A 19,163-nucleotide genomic window follows, 5' to 3' on the forward strand; every position below is an offset into this window, starting at 1 on the left:
GTGGGTTTTCTCCGGGTACTCCGGTTTCCTCCCACATTCCAAAAACATGCTAGGTTAATTAGCCACTCCAAATTGTCCATAGGTATGAATGTGAGTGTGAATGGTTGTTTGTTTATATGTGCCCTGTGATTGGCTGGCCACCAGTCCAGGGTCGCCCGAAGACAGCTGGAATAGGCTCCAGTTTTTCAGGCTCCATTTTTCATTGTACTTTTCTTAAAATCTCATCTCATTCTCATAACCCAATCTGGTGTATCTTCTGGAAATCATTGTACACAGAACAGCGAGGGTCTGCGGCGGTCTGAGGATCAAATACTTACCTCACTCAATCTGACACAAATTAATTTCTAACCTTTATAGCATAAATGTAGGCACCGAGAAGCAAGATTGGATAACAAAAGTGTTTTATTAAGCACAAAAGTAGGAGTTCACAGGAGGGAGGTGGGACCAAAACAAAATTACTCTCAACTAGCAGAGTCAAAACAAAAGGCGTAGCAAAAAAAATCCCACAACAATAAGGTATAGTCCCTAATGGCGGCCGGGACGGCACCGAGAGGATGACAGGACGGGAATCAGGACTACCAGACAGCGTGCTATGAATGAGAATCTCAGTAAAAAGCACAGTAAAGGAAGATAATGTGTGTAACGTTGGGACAATGAACTCACATCCTCCTGTAGTGACTGGCTTAAAAACCCGATGACGCTACTGGTGCCGCCCCTCGCCAGAATACGGGTTATCTAGCGGAAACAACAAACGTATTGTACACAAGAACCCCCAAAACGCAAAAACCAGAACATAAAAATGAACTTAAAAAAAACCAAACACCGTATACAGCGATTCACACATACTCGCCATTCAGTATAATATGCAGTAACTGTACTACACAGTATGTACATGTATCTAAATGGACTCTAATATACATGCAAAATATATACTATTTGATATGTATTTATAGGCCACACACGTCCCCAACAGAAAGATGGCTGTAAATATGGTATTGTATTGTCGGGGCATCAATTCAGTCTCAACGTTTCACTCTTCAACCGAGCAGGATTCATTAATTCATGCTAACCGACTAGATAGGACAGCTCTCATCCTATCTAGCGAAGCCTGCTCAGATGAAGGACGAAACGTCTTCTCAGACAACCTGATCAGTCAACTTCCGATTGCTTTAGTGTGCCCTGAGAATTACTTTAATTAATTACTTAATTAATTTATGTTAGACTTTTGGACATGTTTGTTATAGAAGTGTTGTGCACATGTTTACGTTAGTAGCAGATATGCGGTTGAACTAATTAATCACAATTAAATTGAAGGAAACTACAAATCCAAGAAGAGCTGTTTTTTTTTTTACCTTTTGTTAATAATTCAATATGAAATGAATATTTGACGGTTATCAAGGCTGATGAAGGTTGATGTTTAGCTTGTCATTTTTCCTTTATTGTTTGGACTTAACCAGTCAGGGGACGTACACACAGTGTCTATTTTATAAAACTGTAAACAAATAAACCAAGGATCAGGGCCAGTATCATACAGCAACAGAAGATCATCATTTGTTTCTTGACGGCGTGCAGAAAAAGGACAAAGAGACAAAAAAAAAACACATTAAAAATCATTTTAGCGTAACAAACAATGGTAGACTTTTCAGTTTGGTCAAAAAGATAGCAGTCTTTTCTTCCACAACAGCTGGATAAATCTTCATTTACATGAAAATTCATCTTCATTTATATGAAAAGCTGTTTAAATATGGTTCCTCACATTATTAGAGCCCTCTAGACCTGAAATAACATCCCTATAGTCGCCTTTACACTCATATTACTTAATAAAGGAGACATAGGAGAACATTCAAGACATGCTGTAAATAAGTGTATTGCTGTGAATGTGTTCCGGAGCTGAGTTGTGTTTTAGCATGCTAGGACGTTAGCATGTTATAGCATGTCATAAAATTCCAACCTGCAATAAAAGCCTGTTGTTCCCATGACAACATGATACAACATTATAGTAACATTAGTGACACCTGGTGACCAGTGTCGAATACTACATCATCCCAGCGTCTTTGAATGCATCTTCTGAACGTGTTATTTTTGTATCCCTAAAATTTAGGGACAATTTTATTGTATTGAAATTTGAGTATAAAACAAAAAAAACGCCTTGGTTTGATAAAATGAGACCAGATGAGACAGTACCCTCCTACTCAACGCTTATTAAATATTATATGATCTGTAAAATGTAAAAACAAGTCAAAGCAGGCTTACCCTTCGTGCCTCCTGCTGGAACTTGGCTGCTTTTTTAGTGTCAGCCACGGCTCTTTCTACAAAACCCACCGACTGGTCCATGTTGCTCTCAATTCTGTCAATCATCCCACCCTGAGAGATGACAGGGCAAGAATTGACAAGAGTCAATAAAGATACATATTCAACAATGGTTCAGCACATATTAATGATGCAGATAAGAATCTTAGTAGTAGTAACGACTACAGGAATAAAACCGTATATACAACATAACATCTTTTCACTAATCACACTTTTGCTGTCTATAAGATAATTGTAAAAATATAAGATCACTTTTGAGTAGCACAATAATATGTAATGACGTTCAATCAATCAAACTTTATTCTCTTTATTCATTCGACAACACGAAGTCAGCTGACATTAAACTCAGTTTCTGATTGGCTGGTGCTCCCCTCCGGCAAAGATTAAGATGTGAAGACGTTTCAAGCTAAAAACAGACATACAAATCATAATAGTTATTATTCTAATTACGGATAAACGAAGAAACGAACTCAGCGGTAAGATGCCTACATCTATAACAAAAGTTATCCGTTCATTTGTAGTGGCTAGTTATGTAGAAAAAAGGGAATTGTTTGATGGCTTTGCTTCGCGTCCTGAACTCCACCATAGAAATGCATGTTTTATAAACTTCCACCTGTTAAGCTATTATTCCGTGATTATTTTGAAAATGTGCCCATTGCTGCAACATTTTAATATGTTGCCTTGAATTCGGCTGCATTGTCTTTTGCATAATAAGTTTCATTTTTGTATATCTGTAATGTTTGACAGCAAATGCTAACTGGATGTAATACATGAACTTTGTGTCTGGCTATATGTATTACAGTATTACTGCTACTAATGTAATATGTACACAACTATTGAGGAATTATCTAATTGTGCACTAATATTAATATTTATATTATAACTATAGTAAATATATCACACGTTTATATATTTCTAAATATATTTTATATTTTTATAGTAGGGGTAGATCTGTCATTTTCTATTTTATTGGAGCTAAATAAATTACCGTCTTTATCATGTTATTTTTTTATTATTATTATTTTAACATGCATTCTTAGAAAAAAATGAAACATATGAAATCAAATGTGACTTACCTGGTTCTCAACCAACATGGCGATATCAACAAACATGTCATGGAGTTCTTTGATGCTGCTCTCCAACCTCATGATATCTTTGTGCCGAGCCTCAATCTCATTCAGGGCCTGCTGGTTTATTTTGGAATCCATAATCTGTGCAAAAGGCCACAATGGTATCAAAAGTTAAAAAACTAACATAACTAACAAACTAACTAACAAACTCTAATAATGTTTCCCAAATATTATGTTAACACCTAACATAACAGCCTGGTTTGTATTGCCAGCAGTAAGTCACGTGCGTTCACTGTTAACGTTGGTTTTGAATAATATTATATAATATATTTTGCATTGTGTTTGTTTACCCCAGCAGTGAAGACAGCAGAGTTTCCTCCCTCTAGCATCTCTTCTAGTTCCTCATCAGTTGTTGCTTTACCAGCTAAAATCAACCAAAAATTTAAAAAAAAAAACACATTTAGAGAGGATTACTACCATTCATAATTAATCATTCATAACATCATGGTTGTGGGTTGCTAAATCTGATATGTAATGTCAGTTAGTATAAGACTGAGATTAAATGAATGAATGGAACATGAGCCAAACATGTACAGTACTAGGAATTATAAAATGTACAAAGATTGATTTGTTTTGTTGGCTTATTGAAAACTAGCGCATAAGTGTACTCAAACTCACTGATCTCCAGCTGTCGGGCAATGCGTCCTTTACTCTTGTCTCTGAAGTCAACTTGTGCCTCATTGTATTTCGTCATCACCTCTACAAACTTCTTGGCCAAGATGGCATGCTGGGAAATAAGAACATTAAAAAAACATTTCTATTGATGGCACAAACATTCCACATCTTGAATGTATAGAGTCGAGCGTTTACACTAATGCCATTGTCTTTCTAACATAATCCAATAATGTCATTACCACAGTCCATCCTTATCACGTAGCACTGTGAATAGATACAAATTCAAAATATGGTAAGATCTGAACAGCCATTTTATGGTAGGTTTATTGTTCTAGAGAAAGACAACAAACATTTTGACCCCCGCAGACAGATTATATGTCCTTGAAGTACACAAATTAGTACTGTCCCTTTTAGGAAAGTACTCCTAATCTCAGCTCATTATGTGGCAAAAAAAAAGACACCTGTCGCAAAAACAAGTCTTTTCCATTCAAACTTCCCCACCACCACGGGCAAGACCAAAGACCTGTCAAAGGACTGCACAAGACAGGAATGGAGTACAAGATCACCAACAAGAAACTCCATATTGTTGCCATGATTTATCAATTAAAGAAATACAAGATAAAAGTCAGTCAGCCCAGTCCAGAGTTACAAGGGAAGAGCTGGTAAATGATGCCAAGGGAGTTGGGAGCACAGTGAACAAAACACACATTACTTTCATAGAGGCCAGTCTGAAGTGTGACAATTAACACCTGAATGACTCAGAGAATGTGATGTTGTCCCATGAGAACATGATTGATGCCTTTGGCGTCATGTGGCTTGGATGTGTTTGGAGGCAGAGAAATAGTGAATATGAGCCCAACAACACCATCCTTTGTGTCAAGCGTGGAGGTGGAAATATTCCACTTTGGGGATGTTTCTCCGACCAAAATCCCTAAATGAAATTTGTGCAACCTTGATGTCCAACTACAAAAAACATCAGACCTCCGTGCTTACCAACAAGGATTTCTTCTCCAAGTACTAAGTCATGTCTTGGATTGGGATTGTATTGGGAAACGTACAATCAAAATATATTACTGATTAAATTGTTAGAAGGGGTATTTTTCATTTTTAGGACGTGAAGTTGTATGACGTCCCCATCAGCACTGTAGTGCATCAACAGTGACTTTCCCCAACTTCATCTCATGAGCCAAGTTCTGATCAGTTTTTGGTGTTGAAGAAAGTAGGGCTTATGTTGTGCATCTTCCCATCACCTTTCACAGTGCTCACTGCTGGGATAATGACGACAAAACGTTATGACAATAATGACTTGTGACAATACCACTCTAGCGCTACACTTGTATGACTCTTTTGAACGCATATTGTTTTGAGATGTATTTACTTTAGTGAGCAAAAACTGACTAGAACTCGGCTCATGGAACGGAGTGTAGGGAAGAGCCGCTGTTCATCCACTACGCTGCTGATGGGGATGTCCTACAACTTCATGTCAAATAAATCCAAATGATCCCTTGAAGCCATTTGTTGTGTCTCACCTGGGATTTTTTTATCCTGAGGTCAGCTGAAGCTCGCTCATCTGTCTTTGTCTCAAGCTGGCGTTCAATATCTGATGGAAGATGGTTGCATATGTTAGTGACCCTGTTATACTAGAAACCATTTCAGGTACAGTAGCTGTGAATAAAATTCATGGGTTCATACCAAGCGTAACAGTCCATGTATTCAAATTGGATTTTTCTATCCTAGGAACATTAACTAACTTACAATCTGTGTAAATATTTAATTTTATTTTAGTGTTTTTTAGCTTGAGAAAAATATTAGACAGTACAATTTCAATAAAATACTGACTTTTCAGTTTGTTTCTTGCATTGTTGGCTGACTTCTTAATGTCATTGGTGACAGCTTCAACTTCATCCTGTGTTTCTTAGAAGAAAGGGACATCGTAAACAGACAGAAAGTGCAAAGTTGACAGGTCAGTAAATTCATGAATTCATAAACTGACCAGAAATTGTGACTTTGAGCATGTGTGTATACATTCAAGATTTGTCACAGGTAGAATTTGGGAACTACTGTAAATTCCGGTGTGTAAGCCGCACCCACTAGCTTTTGAGGGAAAAAAGATTTGGACAGATAAATGTCTAACATGACATATTAGAATTAGAAGAAGACAAGATTAGAATTTAGCCATAAATTAGCCACAGCGCTGTATAATCCACAGAGTTCAAAGTTGAAGACAATAGTAGCGGCTTATAAACCAGAAATGACAGTATTGTGTGTGTGAGCCAGAGGTAATTACTCTGGTCGGATGTGGTGGCGGACAAGATGCTGGAGTAGAGTTTTTTGATTTCTGTTATACTCTCATCAATCTTGTCAATACTGGAGCGGATATCCTCAATCTAGAACACAGACAAATACACTCAGTCAATAAAAGAAAATTTTGTTTTTCTTTAATGACATTGAACGAGGAAAACACGTCCAACCTGAGCAAAGAAATCATCCATAAAAGCTTCATTCTCCACAGGAACCTCAATATCATCCCCTCCAGCATCACTTGTCTGTTCAAATGACATATACAGATACATTAAATTTGAATTTAGACAGTTTAAAATTTAAACACATATACCAGTCATGCGTATAAACTGGAACTTCACATAGATTTGGGAACTACTGAGAGACGGAATGATCAGTCTTAACGCGGACCAGTAGGGGCCAAGAGAGTGAGGGGGAATTGAACCCAAGTCGATAACAGTATAAATGGGCCAGTGTGAATTAGGGTTGTGGTAGATAAACCAACCCGAACGACCGGATGTCTGGTTTGACAAGTGAGAGCTACGGATGCGTTGGTTGCAGCCATAAATCCTTAGATTCATCAATAATATATATATGATATATATAATCAATTAAAAGTTGCCATATTCAAAATACTTTTGAGCATTTACTGTATAAATATTGTTTGAAGCTGATTTGTATACAATCACATTATGTTGTGTCAGAGACACCTCCAAATTAAACGTTTTAAATCCAAATGAGCAGAGGCCCAATGAAGGCTTGTAGCAAGCAGGTAATCCATAAAATCGAAGTACACTCTGCCTACCTCCTTCAGCTGGGCAAGTCTGTCCTTCATCTTGACAAATGTGGAGCTGTAATGAAAAGTAACTTGAAAAAAAACACATGTAAAGAAGAAAAAGTCTTGTATCGTTGGAGCCTCCAAAAAAGAAACTGAAGAGGAAGGAGGCTAACGGGAGGTTCTTTATCTGGTCTTGCAAACAAAGCAACAATATCTCAAATCTATCTTGTGGTCCAAAATGGTCACCAAATCAGAACACAGTATTAAAAAGTATTTAAAAACATATCAAATGCAAATAAACGTTTGTTGGGTTGCCAACTCTCTAATGACACATTTGTAGGCAATCTAACCTGAGGTCTCCTAAGCCTCTATCCTTTAAGAACAGATTAGTGCAGTAGTTAGGATGATAAACCTCTCTCTCCCCCACCCTGTCCAGCCTATTGGCTTCACATTCAAGTGCTGCATCGGAAAGTTGGAATTATCCTACTTCATACATATTGTAGTCAAATATGTGGGGAACTTGTATACATACAGTATCGGAAATGCTTTAAGTCAAGTAAACGAGAAAGAAACAAGACAGGTTTTGAAATGTTTTATATGTATGCATGCATGACCTTTTTTTAATTGTCAAAAAAACAAGACATATTCACCATCCATTATTTCTTCCACTCCGGGTCGGATAATAAATAAAAATAATAAAGTAATAATTCAAAGGAACACATCTCTCAATGGTGCAGAATGGATAAACCATAAAACCTCCTTTCTTGGTTGTATTAATTATTTTAACGATTTTTTTGCACTGAAAAAAACACAAATATGTGCGCGTACTATACATTGGGATGGGTGGATGGTGTTTCTCCGTTTCGAAAAAAGTGACTAAGAAGTGAAGGAAGTGACGAAAACATTGCACATGCGCAGAATGGGCGTGTTTCCGGTATGGCTGGACTAATGACATGACACTCGACAGACGGAAGGAGTGCTTCACTTCCACGTCCACATCCGTAGTATCCCATGAGCAAGATTCGCCGCCATGATGGTCAGCAGACTCCAGAAACAAGTGCAGTAGTTGTCCGTGGCACACTGATTCGTGATTAATTCATCTAACAGACGGTCCAAAAGACCAGAGTTCTCATTTCCATGACAAGTATGTGTGAAAGTGAAGTAAAGACGGAAATGTTTTTTTATACTGCTGCCAGGGTTTTACTGACATCTACACGTCGGTCATATTTCTGCATTTATATATACGTTCGTTCTGTTCAGTAAATATTCAATCGAAGTGTGCACACTGCGCATGACTTTTACACTTAGCTTAGAGCTAAGCAATACATCTACAACGTTGTGCGCCGAGCCACGCCCAGCTCAAGTGCTTACCATCATGGCGGACTTTCGGCGCCATGGCGTACAACACTTTTACATGTATTTGACGGAGTTACCTGTTCCATTGTGTAGCGTCTTTGATTAAAACAACCAAACAAACGTGAGATGTGGCTTGTTCGCTTCCTGGATGTGTAGGGAGGAAGACCTTGTAAAAATAAAATGAGACTTAAATTGGGATTTATATTCAGGAGTTTCCTTGTCATTCTGACGTTTTTTGTGTTAGTGCTGTTGTGGTCTTCTCTGACGAACAAACTCAACGACGAGAACCGGTTTGAGGCGCAGGTGAGTTCATCAATGAACGTTCAATTCACACTGATCGATGGCAACCTCTCACAAATCGTAATTTTACAGGTGTGTGTCACGTGAAAATGTATTACTGTAGGATCATTCCATGTGGCATTGATTACTTTGTTTAGGTATTGCTCCATTGAGTGCAATACTTTGCTTTATTTGGTATAAGTAACTTACGTTTCTGCTACTACGTCATGTAATAGATAAGAATATATCCACCAAGATACTAACATACTCTCGTTCAGTTGCACTGCTGTTACCCAGTAGTGTGTATATGGTCAGGAACCATATCCGTGTATGACGTCGTACTATGCTGCGGAATAGAATAGAATAGAATAGAATACCTCTGTTGTCATTGCACAGAGTACAACAACATTAATAATGTCCCAGTGCACATACAATATTAATAATAAAAACAAACGTATAACACTAACTTGCTTAACAACACGCCGTTTGTTACTGCTATAGGGCATTGGTAAACAATGTCATATATGTAATATTGGCTGATAATAATTGGTGTATTTTGTATTGCTTTTTGAAACTGTACTTTATTCTATCCATATACTCACATACACAGTGTTTGACATTTATTTTTGTAAATATTTTGTACATATTTGATCTTCATGTCATTCTTTTGTGTCAATTTATTTTGCGAACAGTTTTACTTTGTACTGAGTACTGAGCTGTAATTCATGGCGTATCCTGCAGAGGGCGGTAATGCTTGTTTAAAGCCAATATTCCTGCAGGCTTGAATGATACACAATCCTCTTATCTATGGATTGTATAGTGTTCCCTAATAGAGAACATCACGGGGAAACACATAGCTTCCTAAATAGCTGACTTAAATTTGGACAACATAATACAGTGGGCGGCTCCTTTGATTAAAAGTCTTTTGTGTTGTGATCCTAGTGCCATTTGTTGTTTTACGCTAATTCTGATTGGTGATAACAAGCTAATAGCTGGCCTGTTAGTACTGCTGGCATGCTAACATTTAACATGTTAGCGTTTTACCTATTTTTTCAGATAAACCGATACTTAGCATGCTAGCAGTCATGTTAGCCGTTTATGTTTGTGTTCTGTGTAGTTGTTCCCCCTGCCAATTGTCGTGTTTTCAATTTTCAATTACGCTAGGTGTAACAAGCTAATAGTAGGTGTGTTAGCATTGCCAGGAGTTAGCATGTTAACTTTTTAACTCTTTACATATATGTGAACTTACAAACACACTTAGCTGTCCTGCCAAGTTCACACATGCTAACAGTTAGCATGCTACACTGCATGCAGCACTACAGTTTGGCGTCAACTTTCACTTCAGCAAGCATTTTTATTGCAGTACAGTACTACGATATGGTTTATTTGTCTTAGACATGCTCAACCAGTTCCGTTAAGGAAACATCACTTGGTTACATTTGCACAATTCAACATGTGTGAAAAGGCGGAGTTTATTTAATCAGTAAACGCCTTCTCCATATCTATTACTGATAATTCATTTACGACGTACCATTTAGTTGTTGGCACTTGGAATGTTTTGTTTGCTTACATTTTGTCCTTTACATTTCACTCCTGTGGGAAAAGAACAGAAGGTGTAGAAAAAATGTAATATGACACTAAATACTGTTGCTTGCACAGTGTTGAGGAAAAAGAAATAAAAATGTTACAAATAAAATAGTAAGAATGATGAGTAATACAATTTGACTACATAAAGTGGGGATATTAATTAAGGATTACAATCACATTGTTGATGTGTGTGGTCTGTTCCAAATCATCAAACTTACACACAATTTCCGATATAATGACATCTTTTTCATCATTTTGCTTTCAAGTCAGGAAATCAAGATTTGAATTGCTGCCTAATTCTGCATGTGATATCCTCCCATTACAGGATGACGGTTTGCTGAACAAAGGAGCCCAAGATAAGTTTAAGCCAGTTTTACCTTGGCCTCATGTGGAAGGTGTGGAAGTGGACCTCAACTCCATCAGACTGAAACATGGTGAGCTATAATGAGAGCTACTGTATTTATCATCTTTTGGTAGGATTATATATTGCGTGACCGCTGCTGTGGCACTTGGAACATCTCACTCTGATAACTTGACACCTCCTGTGTTTGGTTTTATCTCCAGGAGAGGGCAATCACGACCCCAAACATCAGGTGAACCAGAATCAGGTGATCCAGCAGCAGTATGTAACATTCCGGCCCAACTCGCACAATTACAATGCCCCGATCCTCAAAAAAGGTGTTTTGGGAAACTTTGAACCCAAAGAATCTGAACCTCACGGGGTCCTTAATGGCCCGGGGGAGGGGGCCAAGTCCTTAGTCCTAGGTCCAGAATACAAAGAAACCATCCAGGCATCCATCAAGGAGTTTGGCTTCAACATGGTTGCCAGTGACATGATATCACTAGACAGGACCATCAGTGATATACGCCACGAAGAGTGAGTACACTTTTATATTATTACTACTACTACAAGTCTACAATGCATGTATTTTGGAACCCATATATTCCTACATCATTGTAACGATGTTAGTCTTAAGAACCAAAAATGGATTATAAACCAAAACAGTTTTTTCCCTCAGACTTATGCATGTATATATGTCTAAAACATCTATAGCTAGGATAAAGCATAATCAAAACAGATAAAAAATAAATGAAAAACACAACTAAAACCAAATAAACTACAATAAATCATCAACTTAGTTTCAAAGGCTAGAGAAAAGAAATGGAAGATTCAAAAACAGACTGTTTAATGTTTAATGTGCACCGGCGGATCATTCCACTGTTCAGGGGCTACAAAAGCCCCTACGTGGACCCCACTGAGTGTCCATAGCTGATTAGCTAACCTGAGTGATGATCTGCAATATTTAAGTGTGACAAACCATGCCAAATAAATCAGGAAGGGGGCAAACACCTTCTCACACCACTATATATGTGTTTTAATACTTGTCTGCAGCTTTTTTCACGAATTTCTGCATTCACATGCAATTTCTTCAGAAACTGTATTCTGAAGTTAAGATAAAAAAATTGTACGCGGGAGTATATGTTTGAAATTGTATTGCTATTACACAAAACACCCAAAGAATTAGCATTCATGCATGTATGAATAAGATAGTGTTTGGTCCTAACACAGGTGCAAGTACTGGCATTATGACGAAAGACTGCTGACCTCCAGCGTGGTGATCGTCTTCCATAATGAAGGCTGGTCCACCCTGATGAGAACCATCCACAGCGTCATCAAGAGGACTCCTCGGAGATACCTGGCTGAGATTGTCATGATAGATGACTTCAGCAGCAAAGGTGGGTTGGCTTTTCTCGGCATACAATATCATAACAATCATACAAATGAACTAGAATCAGATTCCAGATGGCACGTCGCATGTTTAGTGAGAAAGATCACGTGTCCCCTCCACCCCATTTATGATTGTGTAATGCTTCCTCTGTGTGAAGTCCATCTGAAGGAACGTTTGGAAATGTACATCAAGCAGTGGAACGGTCTTGTAAAGCTCTACAGAAATGAGAAGAGAGAGGGCCTTATCCAGGCACGAAGTATCGGAGCCAAGAAGGCCGATAAGGGACAGGTATTCTACATATTTCCCGGAGTACAGTTACATCCATTATTGGAATAACCCGGCACCTGGTTTCTTCCTGATTATATATTCAGAATAAATGGAAACATGAATGTGTTTGTGTTTTAGGTGCTAATCTACCTGGATGCTCACTGTGAAGTTGGAGTCAACTGGTATGCTCCACTGGTTGCTCCTATTTCCGAGGACAGGTAAGAATGCTGATGAGCCTAAAATTCATGGTTTCTGTAATTTCTGAACGAGCTTGCTAGGTTAGAAATGTTGCTCGTCGGTATTGACGTGTGCATCAGTACAGAAGATGTGACGTGTCCTTGAATGGGTCACAGTCAGTCTGTGAGTGAGCTATGCATCGATTAGAGCAGAGATTCAGTGTTAGAGCATTTGATTTGATGACTTGATTTGGTTAGAGAACCATTCTAATATATTTTTTAAATATGTTATTGAGAAGTTACTGCAAGCAGTTTTTTTATTTGGTATGTACCATTGTAGTGTCTAATTGTTTCCATAGTTGTAAACCAGCGATCGCATTCCGTTTAGAAACTTGGAGCATATACAAGCAATGAAACCACCTGAAATATTGAAAAAAAGATGGCCGATATAATGTCATTCTGTATTATTTCAACATGGCATTCAAATAAATGAATTCAAGACAGGCCACATCTTGAATCTGTACTCCCGAGTATGAAACCTGCCCACAGGCTTGTGTCTGTTTGTAGGACAGTATGTACAGTACCACTCATAGACTATATAGACGGTAATACGTATAGCATGGAGCCCCAACAAGGCGGAGATGAGGATGGCCTGGCTAGAGGAGCATGGGACTGGAGTCTGCTCTGGAAGAGAGTCCCGCTAAGCTCGAGAGAGAAGGCGGAAAGAAAACATACCACCGAGCCCTATAGGTACCCCCATTGTAGACGGCACGTTAACGTTCATTCTTGTCTGTTTGTGTCTCCATGTCCCATCCTTCTACCCTCTTTATTTTAACCTCTGACATCTGTGATTGCCTGCCGCCTCCCTCCGTGCGTCTTGAATGCATGGCTGTTTCTCTACTCTCACTCCAACCGTGAAAGAACGGTGTGCACCGTTCCTCTGATCGACTCCATCCATGGTGAGAAGTTCACCATTGAGCCACAGGGTGGAGGAGATGAAGACGGCTTTGCTAGAGGAGCCTGGGATTGGAGCATGCTGTGGAAGAGAGTTCCTCTGAACGACAGAGAAAAAAAACAAAGAAAAAGTCGTACTGAGCCATATAGGTACTGACATTTTAATACTTCTCTGGGGAAAAAAAAACCAAAACAGATCATTAAGGCAATTACTACTCAAAATGACTATTGTGGAAATACAATGAGCTAAAGCAAGTATGTTGGAGTATGAATAGTTCCAATTGAGCTCAAACACAGCATGTATCCTCAAGCATGCATGCACGAGCATCTTTTTCACTCCATGGCTGGATACACTATTTTGTGCAATGGAAAGGAAAAAAAATGCACTTTTTGAGGAATTTTGCCCAACGCCAACAACAAACATCTTTCCCTTTTCTGTGCGTTCTCGATGACCGCTTCGTGCTGGCAGTTTTTCCACTAAGAATGAATGTAATTGGGATTTTTGCACCTTTTAAGGTGTTATGTTGTACAGACGGGATGTAATGTGTACCGTTAAATTATTGTGACTTTTGGTTTGAATCTGGCAACCTTATTAAGAATGGTTGTGAATTTTGTGCTATATACAATATTGCTTAGAGGAGTAGTTTATTATTAGTTACTCAGATTGCTATAAGCACTTTGTGTGATAAGGTCCGTGAGGTGGGCCAACTCAATGTTATTATCCAAACAATTCTGCGGGTTCTGCGCTTTTAGCATCATAACAGTCATAACTAGGCCAAATTTGACCCAATAGATAGTCGTGGGCCCAAGTTGACATAAAGTCGATTGTTTGCATGAACCTACATCTCCGGTGTTTTTTTAATAACAAGAATTGCATGCTCATGTTTGAATTTATTTCGGGGTTCTCCAAATTATACAGACACGCACCAAACACAAACTCGATTCCACCTCGACTACACAAAAGGAAAGCAACCGATTTAAAATGAGCTCTACAAATTCTGCCAAGAAAAGTAATTGACAGATACAACCATAAATCATCAAATTAAAGCTGAACATCTACACCTCCAGCACATCTTAATTCTGTATTTTCTTTCAAATAAGTTGTGGTAAAAATAGCACAAAATAGTTTATCTGTTGTGAATTGGGAATTGAGCAAAGATTTAGTTACGTTGGTCAATTTAAATCCCTCAGTGGAGACGCGTCCCACCGTACTTGCTACCATGGCATTCACTACCCATTCATACCACATTGTCAAGTCATTTGTTTGTTGTTGCACGACCTTTGTTTTTCTGTCCATCTCCAATGAATCAACATAAAAGTGTGTAACATTCAGCTGAAGTTAAGAGGAATAATAATCACCAAATGTACAATGTGCCTGTCAATGCATAGGTCTCCCGCCATGGCAGGGGGTCTCTTTGCTATAGAACGTGACTTTTTCTTTGAGCTTGGCCTATACGATCCCGGATTGCAGATATGGGGAGGAGAAAATTTTGAAATCTCATACAAGGTAAGATGGTGTGACAAGTTTGGTATGTTTAACTTGGCGTAATGTCATGAAATATTCTTGTCTTTGTAGATTTGGCAGTGTGGCGGCAAACTGCTCTTTGTTCCGTGCTCCCGTGTTGGTCATATATACAGACTTCAAGGGTGGCAAGGCAATCCTCCACCTGCACACGTTGGTTCCTCACCTACGCTGAAGGTATGAAAGCACACACTTTCATAAGACTATTATTAGTGTTTGGAAATTTCTCTTGGAGGTGAATACATTATCTATTTTAGAGGACTAGTTCAAAGGTTTTTACAGGTATCAGTGTTTCTAAAAGATACAATTCGGCTATGTCCACAGTGACACAAATTAAAAAAAAATGGTCATCCACACCAGTAGAGGAGAGAATGACAATTTGCAGTTCCAGTATGGTTATTGTGGAGCTAAACTTTGCCAAATAGCTGTTACAGTGGGTTGCAAAAGTATTCATACACAACACTCAATTTCTCGGCACAGAACAAAGGAAAGGTTTCTCCTGTTTACATGAAAGGAAAGAGCACAAACAATCCAACACTGTTTTTGTTCATAAGTACTCTTAAGTATTCATAACATTGCAGCAAAGTTGTAATTTTTAGTCAAAAATGATTACACACCAAAAACTCTTGTATTATAGTGTCACAAGCCTGTATTTCCACATCTCGGTGAATGCTTCCAGAGGTTACACTGGAAATGTTTAGGATTAAATGTGAGCCTGGGCTAAGTGTGTGTGCATGTGTGCAGAATTACGTTCGTGTGGTGGAGGTATGGTGGGATGAATACAAGGACTACTTCTACGCCAGTCGCCCTGAAACTCTAACCCTCGCCTATGGAGACATCAGCCCGCTTAAACGCTTCAGGTATCAAAACTTAAGCACACATAATCACATGACTTCCTGTATTGATATATATATACAGCATTCCTTTGCCACCGCGCTTGAAATTTCGCAGCTTCAGTCGGTTTAAAAAAAAAAAAAAAACAGTATAAAAAAAAAATCATGCTGTTTCGATTTTTGACTTATAATAGGATCTCACTATCTTCTTAGGGAAGAACATCGATGCAAGAGCTTCAAATGGTTCATGGAGGAAATAGCTTATGACATACCACAACACTATCCCCTCCCTCCAAAAAACGTGGAATGGGGAGAGGTATGTGACCAGATTATCGAAAAGAAAGAAATATGAGCGATTATGATGTGTAATGTGTAATAACGTGTGTTTGTGTGAAGATTCGGGGCTTGGACACAACTTACTGTATTGACAGTATGGGACACACAAACGGAGGAAATGTGGAAACTGGGCCGTGTCACAGAATGGGTGGCAACCAGGTAAAGAAAAGTCATATTTTCTTATTGAGGCTGTCACGTCAACATTTTGTTTTTGAACAAAACATCTTGAGTCTTGAGATGCAGGAGATACTGGTACGTAAAATAGTTTTCACACCAATCCAATGCTGGTCAAGAGAAGCTAAGTCGTCCCTTGTTTTATTTATTGGTTCTAGATCAGTAGGATTATTAGCGCCATCTAGACATGAATGACATCCATATATATCGTCACCTTTTCATTTGTATTACCCAATATAGTAGGAATAATCAGAGAAAATGAGACACATGAGACATAAATAAGATAACTTGTTTTTTTCTGGACTGCATGCTTCCTATTGTGTCATCAATGTATAGTAATGGCAGCTTGAAATGGCTTAACACTCGTATTTTAGCCAATATAGTCGATGTAAAAAGAGTTAATAAGACATTGAAGATGTAAATAAAACTCCTGCTCGAGTGTGTCACAGTAAATGTGTTCCCTAGGAGACGTTAGCGGCGGGCCAACACGTGAGGATGACAAGAAGTGACGTTGGAGGTTCAGAGTTGAGTTTTAGCTCGCTAGCTGAACCGGTCGCACGTGCAAAAGTAGATGAAGTCTAAAGTTTTAGTTGCAGTCTGGAGCCTGGATACTCGTTGCAAGAGCTGAGGGAGCTATGTCAGTGCAATAATAACTTATTTCAATATATTGTCCTACATTTGGTCATTTGTATTTCTGTGTGTGTGTAGTTGTTCCGCATCAACGAGGCCAACCAGCTGATGCAGTACGACCAGTGTCTGACCAAAGGAGCTGACAATTCGGCCGTCATCATCACACACTGTGACAACAAGCAGTACGCAGAGTGGAAGTATTTCAAGGTGAAACACAAACACACAGTAAAGTGACATCCGTGTAGAACACAACGTCCAACGTGCACACTGTTGTAGAAAAAATAAGACCACTTCCAACTTAAGGATGAGAGGGCCTTCGCGGTTGCCAACCCATCTGAGGAATACCTTGAATTACACATTAAGCACCCAGAGATGTTCAACGGGCTCGTGTGGCCAGCACGCAAACCGCTAGTCCACCGTGCAGCCCAGAGTCATGACATGGTTCTAAATATCAGTTGTCCACATGGTGGCAGCGTTTACTTCCACTTCCTCCTCACCCTCAGTAACCGACTAGCCTCTAATGCCCTGATTGGTAGACATGAGGTCAGAAAGTGGTGTCATGTTTCATCGCATGCATTTACTTTTCCTTTGCAAACATCCGTCCAAATGCAAACAAAGACAAAGTCATGGCAAATATTATTGATCATCAGTGTGATTTTACTCGAATATGACACAGTATCAGAGCTACATAGGGAAAAAAATAGGACATTTTGAGAATAAAGCTGTGAATTTACTCTAAAAAAATAAGTCACAATATTACCGTTGACCAAGGACTAAGGTAACATAAGGCCCACATTTTCATAGTTTATGATTTTTTCCTTGTAAATTTACGACGTTCTTCTCTGAAATGTACACATTTTTCTCATTAATATACTAATTTAATCACAGAATATTAGCTCTTTTTGTTGTAATATTAAGACTTTTCTTTTATAAAGTTCTACGTTTATTCTACAGTGGCTTTTTTCATACATTTGAGACTTTTTGCTTTGGAAATGTATGCGTTGATTGTTTTAATTTTGTATTGTGCTTTTTATAATGTCATAATATTAGGACTTTCTTGTACATTTACGACTTCGTTCTCTTAAATTTACAACTCTTTTCCAGGATCTCCATCGCTTCACTCATGTAGCAACAGGTAAATATATCTACATTTCTGTGTTCAAGCAACATGATCATTCAAACACAACCCGATGCCTTGTACAGTATAAACACCTCACCAGGGTGGACATGCCCATAGTTTTTTTTTTAATCTAACTATATATTTTTCATTATCCAATGGTGTTTATTATTAAATCATTTTTCAAAATGGCCTTTTATTTCATGGTGGAAAGCACCATTCAAATTCCAATGGGTTAGACTGCCACATGAATCGCCATGTTACCAAAGACTATTTCTACTGTGATGGACTTGGGTTTGATTGTCACCCTCCCCCCTGGCCCCCGCTGGCCTGTGATCACACTGACCATGTGTGTTTACTTACCGTCATTTTTATCTATTCCAGTCTTGTTGTAAGTCATTCTCTTTATTTCCTTTGCTGTGCTGTCGTTGATGCAATTGCACTCATTAAATTAAATTTCAGTTCTTTATTACGCACACAAACGTAGTTGTGGGTGAACAAAGTGTAGTTGAAAGATGTAATATGTCATACTCATCTTTTTTTTCCTGCAGGCAAATGTTTGGATCGCTCAGACCTCCTTCACAAGGTGTTTATATCCGACTGTGACACCAGTAAAACCACTCAGAGGTGGGAAATGAACAACATTGTGGCTGTATGAAGACTAGTTTACTATGCTACTACTTGACATGGATTCACTTGAAGTATCTGCAAACCTTTGGGTGTATTGGAGTATCGGGCATTTTTAATGTCAATCAATGACACAAATCAACAATAGCTACACAATTATCCCGTCAAAATACATAACGGTGGTCATTACAGATAAGAAACTGACTACTTTGTCAGGAAACAATCTTTGTTGCACTTGATAAGAATTGCCTTGAATTTGATGAGATATTTGGACATGAACATTACATTTGACAGGCTGGGTTTTGTCTCAGTCTGGCTGATGAAGCGGAATGTTGACCATTTATGCAAAGAGGAGCTCCAAAGCTTTAAAGTGATGGCTGACGAGGGGGGCAGAGGGATGTACAGCGCATTTTGTGGCACCGTGTTGTTCAAATGACGTCATAAGTTTGTCAGACAATTGCT

General features: G+C 38.6%; 2 protein-coding genes across 3 annotated transcripts; one reads left to right on the plus strand and one right to left on the minus strand.

The window, feature by feature from the left end:
- Positions 1 to 377: 377 nt before the first annotated feature.
- On the minus strand, positions 378 to 7,480 carry stx3a (syntaxin 3a). Its single transcript, XM_058067397.2, has 10 exons — positions 7,141 to 7,480; positions 6,527 to 6,601; positions 6,343 to 6,442; positions 5,895 to 5,969; positions 5,585 to 5,655; positions 4,059 to 4,167; positions 3,731 to 3,804; positions 3,387 to 3,521; positions 2,254 to 2,364; positions 378 to 1,557 (listed from the first exon to the last, which is right to left on the minus strand). The coding sequence occupies exons 1-10, from the start codon at positions 7,168 to 7,170 to the stop codon at positions 1,480 to 1,482; spliced, it is 858 nt and encodes a 285-aa protein (XP_057923380.2). The 5' UTR covers positions 7,171 to 7,480; the 3' UTR covers positions 378 to 1,479.
- Positions 7,481 to 8,548: 1,068 nt separating this feature from the next.
- On the plus strand, positions 8,549 to 18,772 carry galnt7 (UDP-N-acetyl-alpha-D-galactosamine: polypeptide N-acetylgalactosaminyltransferase 7). Of its 2 annotated transcripts, none has more exons than XM_058083020.2 (15): positions 8,549 to 8,772; positions 10,661 to 10,769; positions 10,900 to 11,212; positions 11,906 to 12,072; positions 12,223 to 12,353; positions 12,471 to 12,550; positions 13,076 to 13,258; positions 14,852 to 14,969; positions 15,039 to 15,161; positions 15,729 to 15,844; positions 16,031 to 16,133; positions 16,214 to 16,312; positions 17,036 to 17,164; positions 18,062 to 18,092; positions 18,626 to 18,772. In XM_058083020.2, exons 1-15 carry the CDS (start codon positions 8,650 to 8,652, stop codon positions 18,730 to 18,732), a joined length of 1,932 nt encoding a protein of 643 aa, XP_057939003.2. In that variant the 5' UTR covers positions 8,549 to 8,649; the 3' UTR covers positions 18,733 to 18,772. The 2 variants fall into 2 exon arrangements, with proteins under 2 accessions (XP_057939003.2, XP_057938921.2); XM_058082938.2 differs by lacking the exon at positions 13,076 to 13,258 and adding an exon at positions 13,430 to 13,612 and having other exon boundaries at positions 8,552 to 8,772.
- Positions 18,773 to 19,163: the final 391 nt, after the last annotated feature.

This window comes from Doryrhamphus excisus, linkage group LG9 (genome assembly GCF_037039965.1).
Source record: "Doryrhamphus excisus strain RoL-2023G ecotype Guam linkage group LG9, RoL_Dexc_Guam_v1.1, whole genome shotgun sequence".
NCBI lineage: Eukaryota > Metazoa > Chordata > Actinopteri > Syngnathiformes > Syngnathidae > Doryrhamphus > Doryrhamphus excisus.

Coding starts and splice junctions, on each gene's coding strand:
- stx3a (XM_058067397.2), bottom strand. CDS start 7,170: ATGAAGGACAGACTTGCCCAGCTGAAGGAG. Junction 6,602..7,140: donor GACTTGCCCAGCTGAAGGAG/GTAGGCAGAGTG, acceptor TCATTTGAACAG/ACAAGTGATGCTGGAGGGGA. Junction 3,522..3,730: donor CTGCTGTCTTCACTGCTGGG/GTAAACAAACAC, acceptor CCTTTTGCACAG/ATTATGGATTCCAAAATAAA.
- galnt7 (XM_058083020.2), top strand. CDS start 8,650: ATGAGACTTAAATTGGGATTTATATTCAGGAGTTTCCTTGTCATTCTG. Junction 8,773..10,660: donor AGAACCGGTTTGAGGCGCAG/GTGAGTTCATCA, acceptor CTCCCATTACAG/GATGACGGTTTGCTGAACAA. Junction 12,073..12,222: donor AGATGACTTCAGCAGCAAAG/GTGGGTTGGCTT, acceptor CTCTGTGTGAAG/TCCATCTGAAGGAACGTTTG.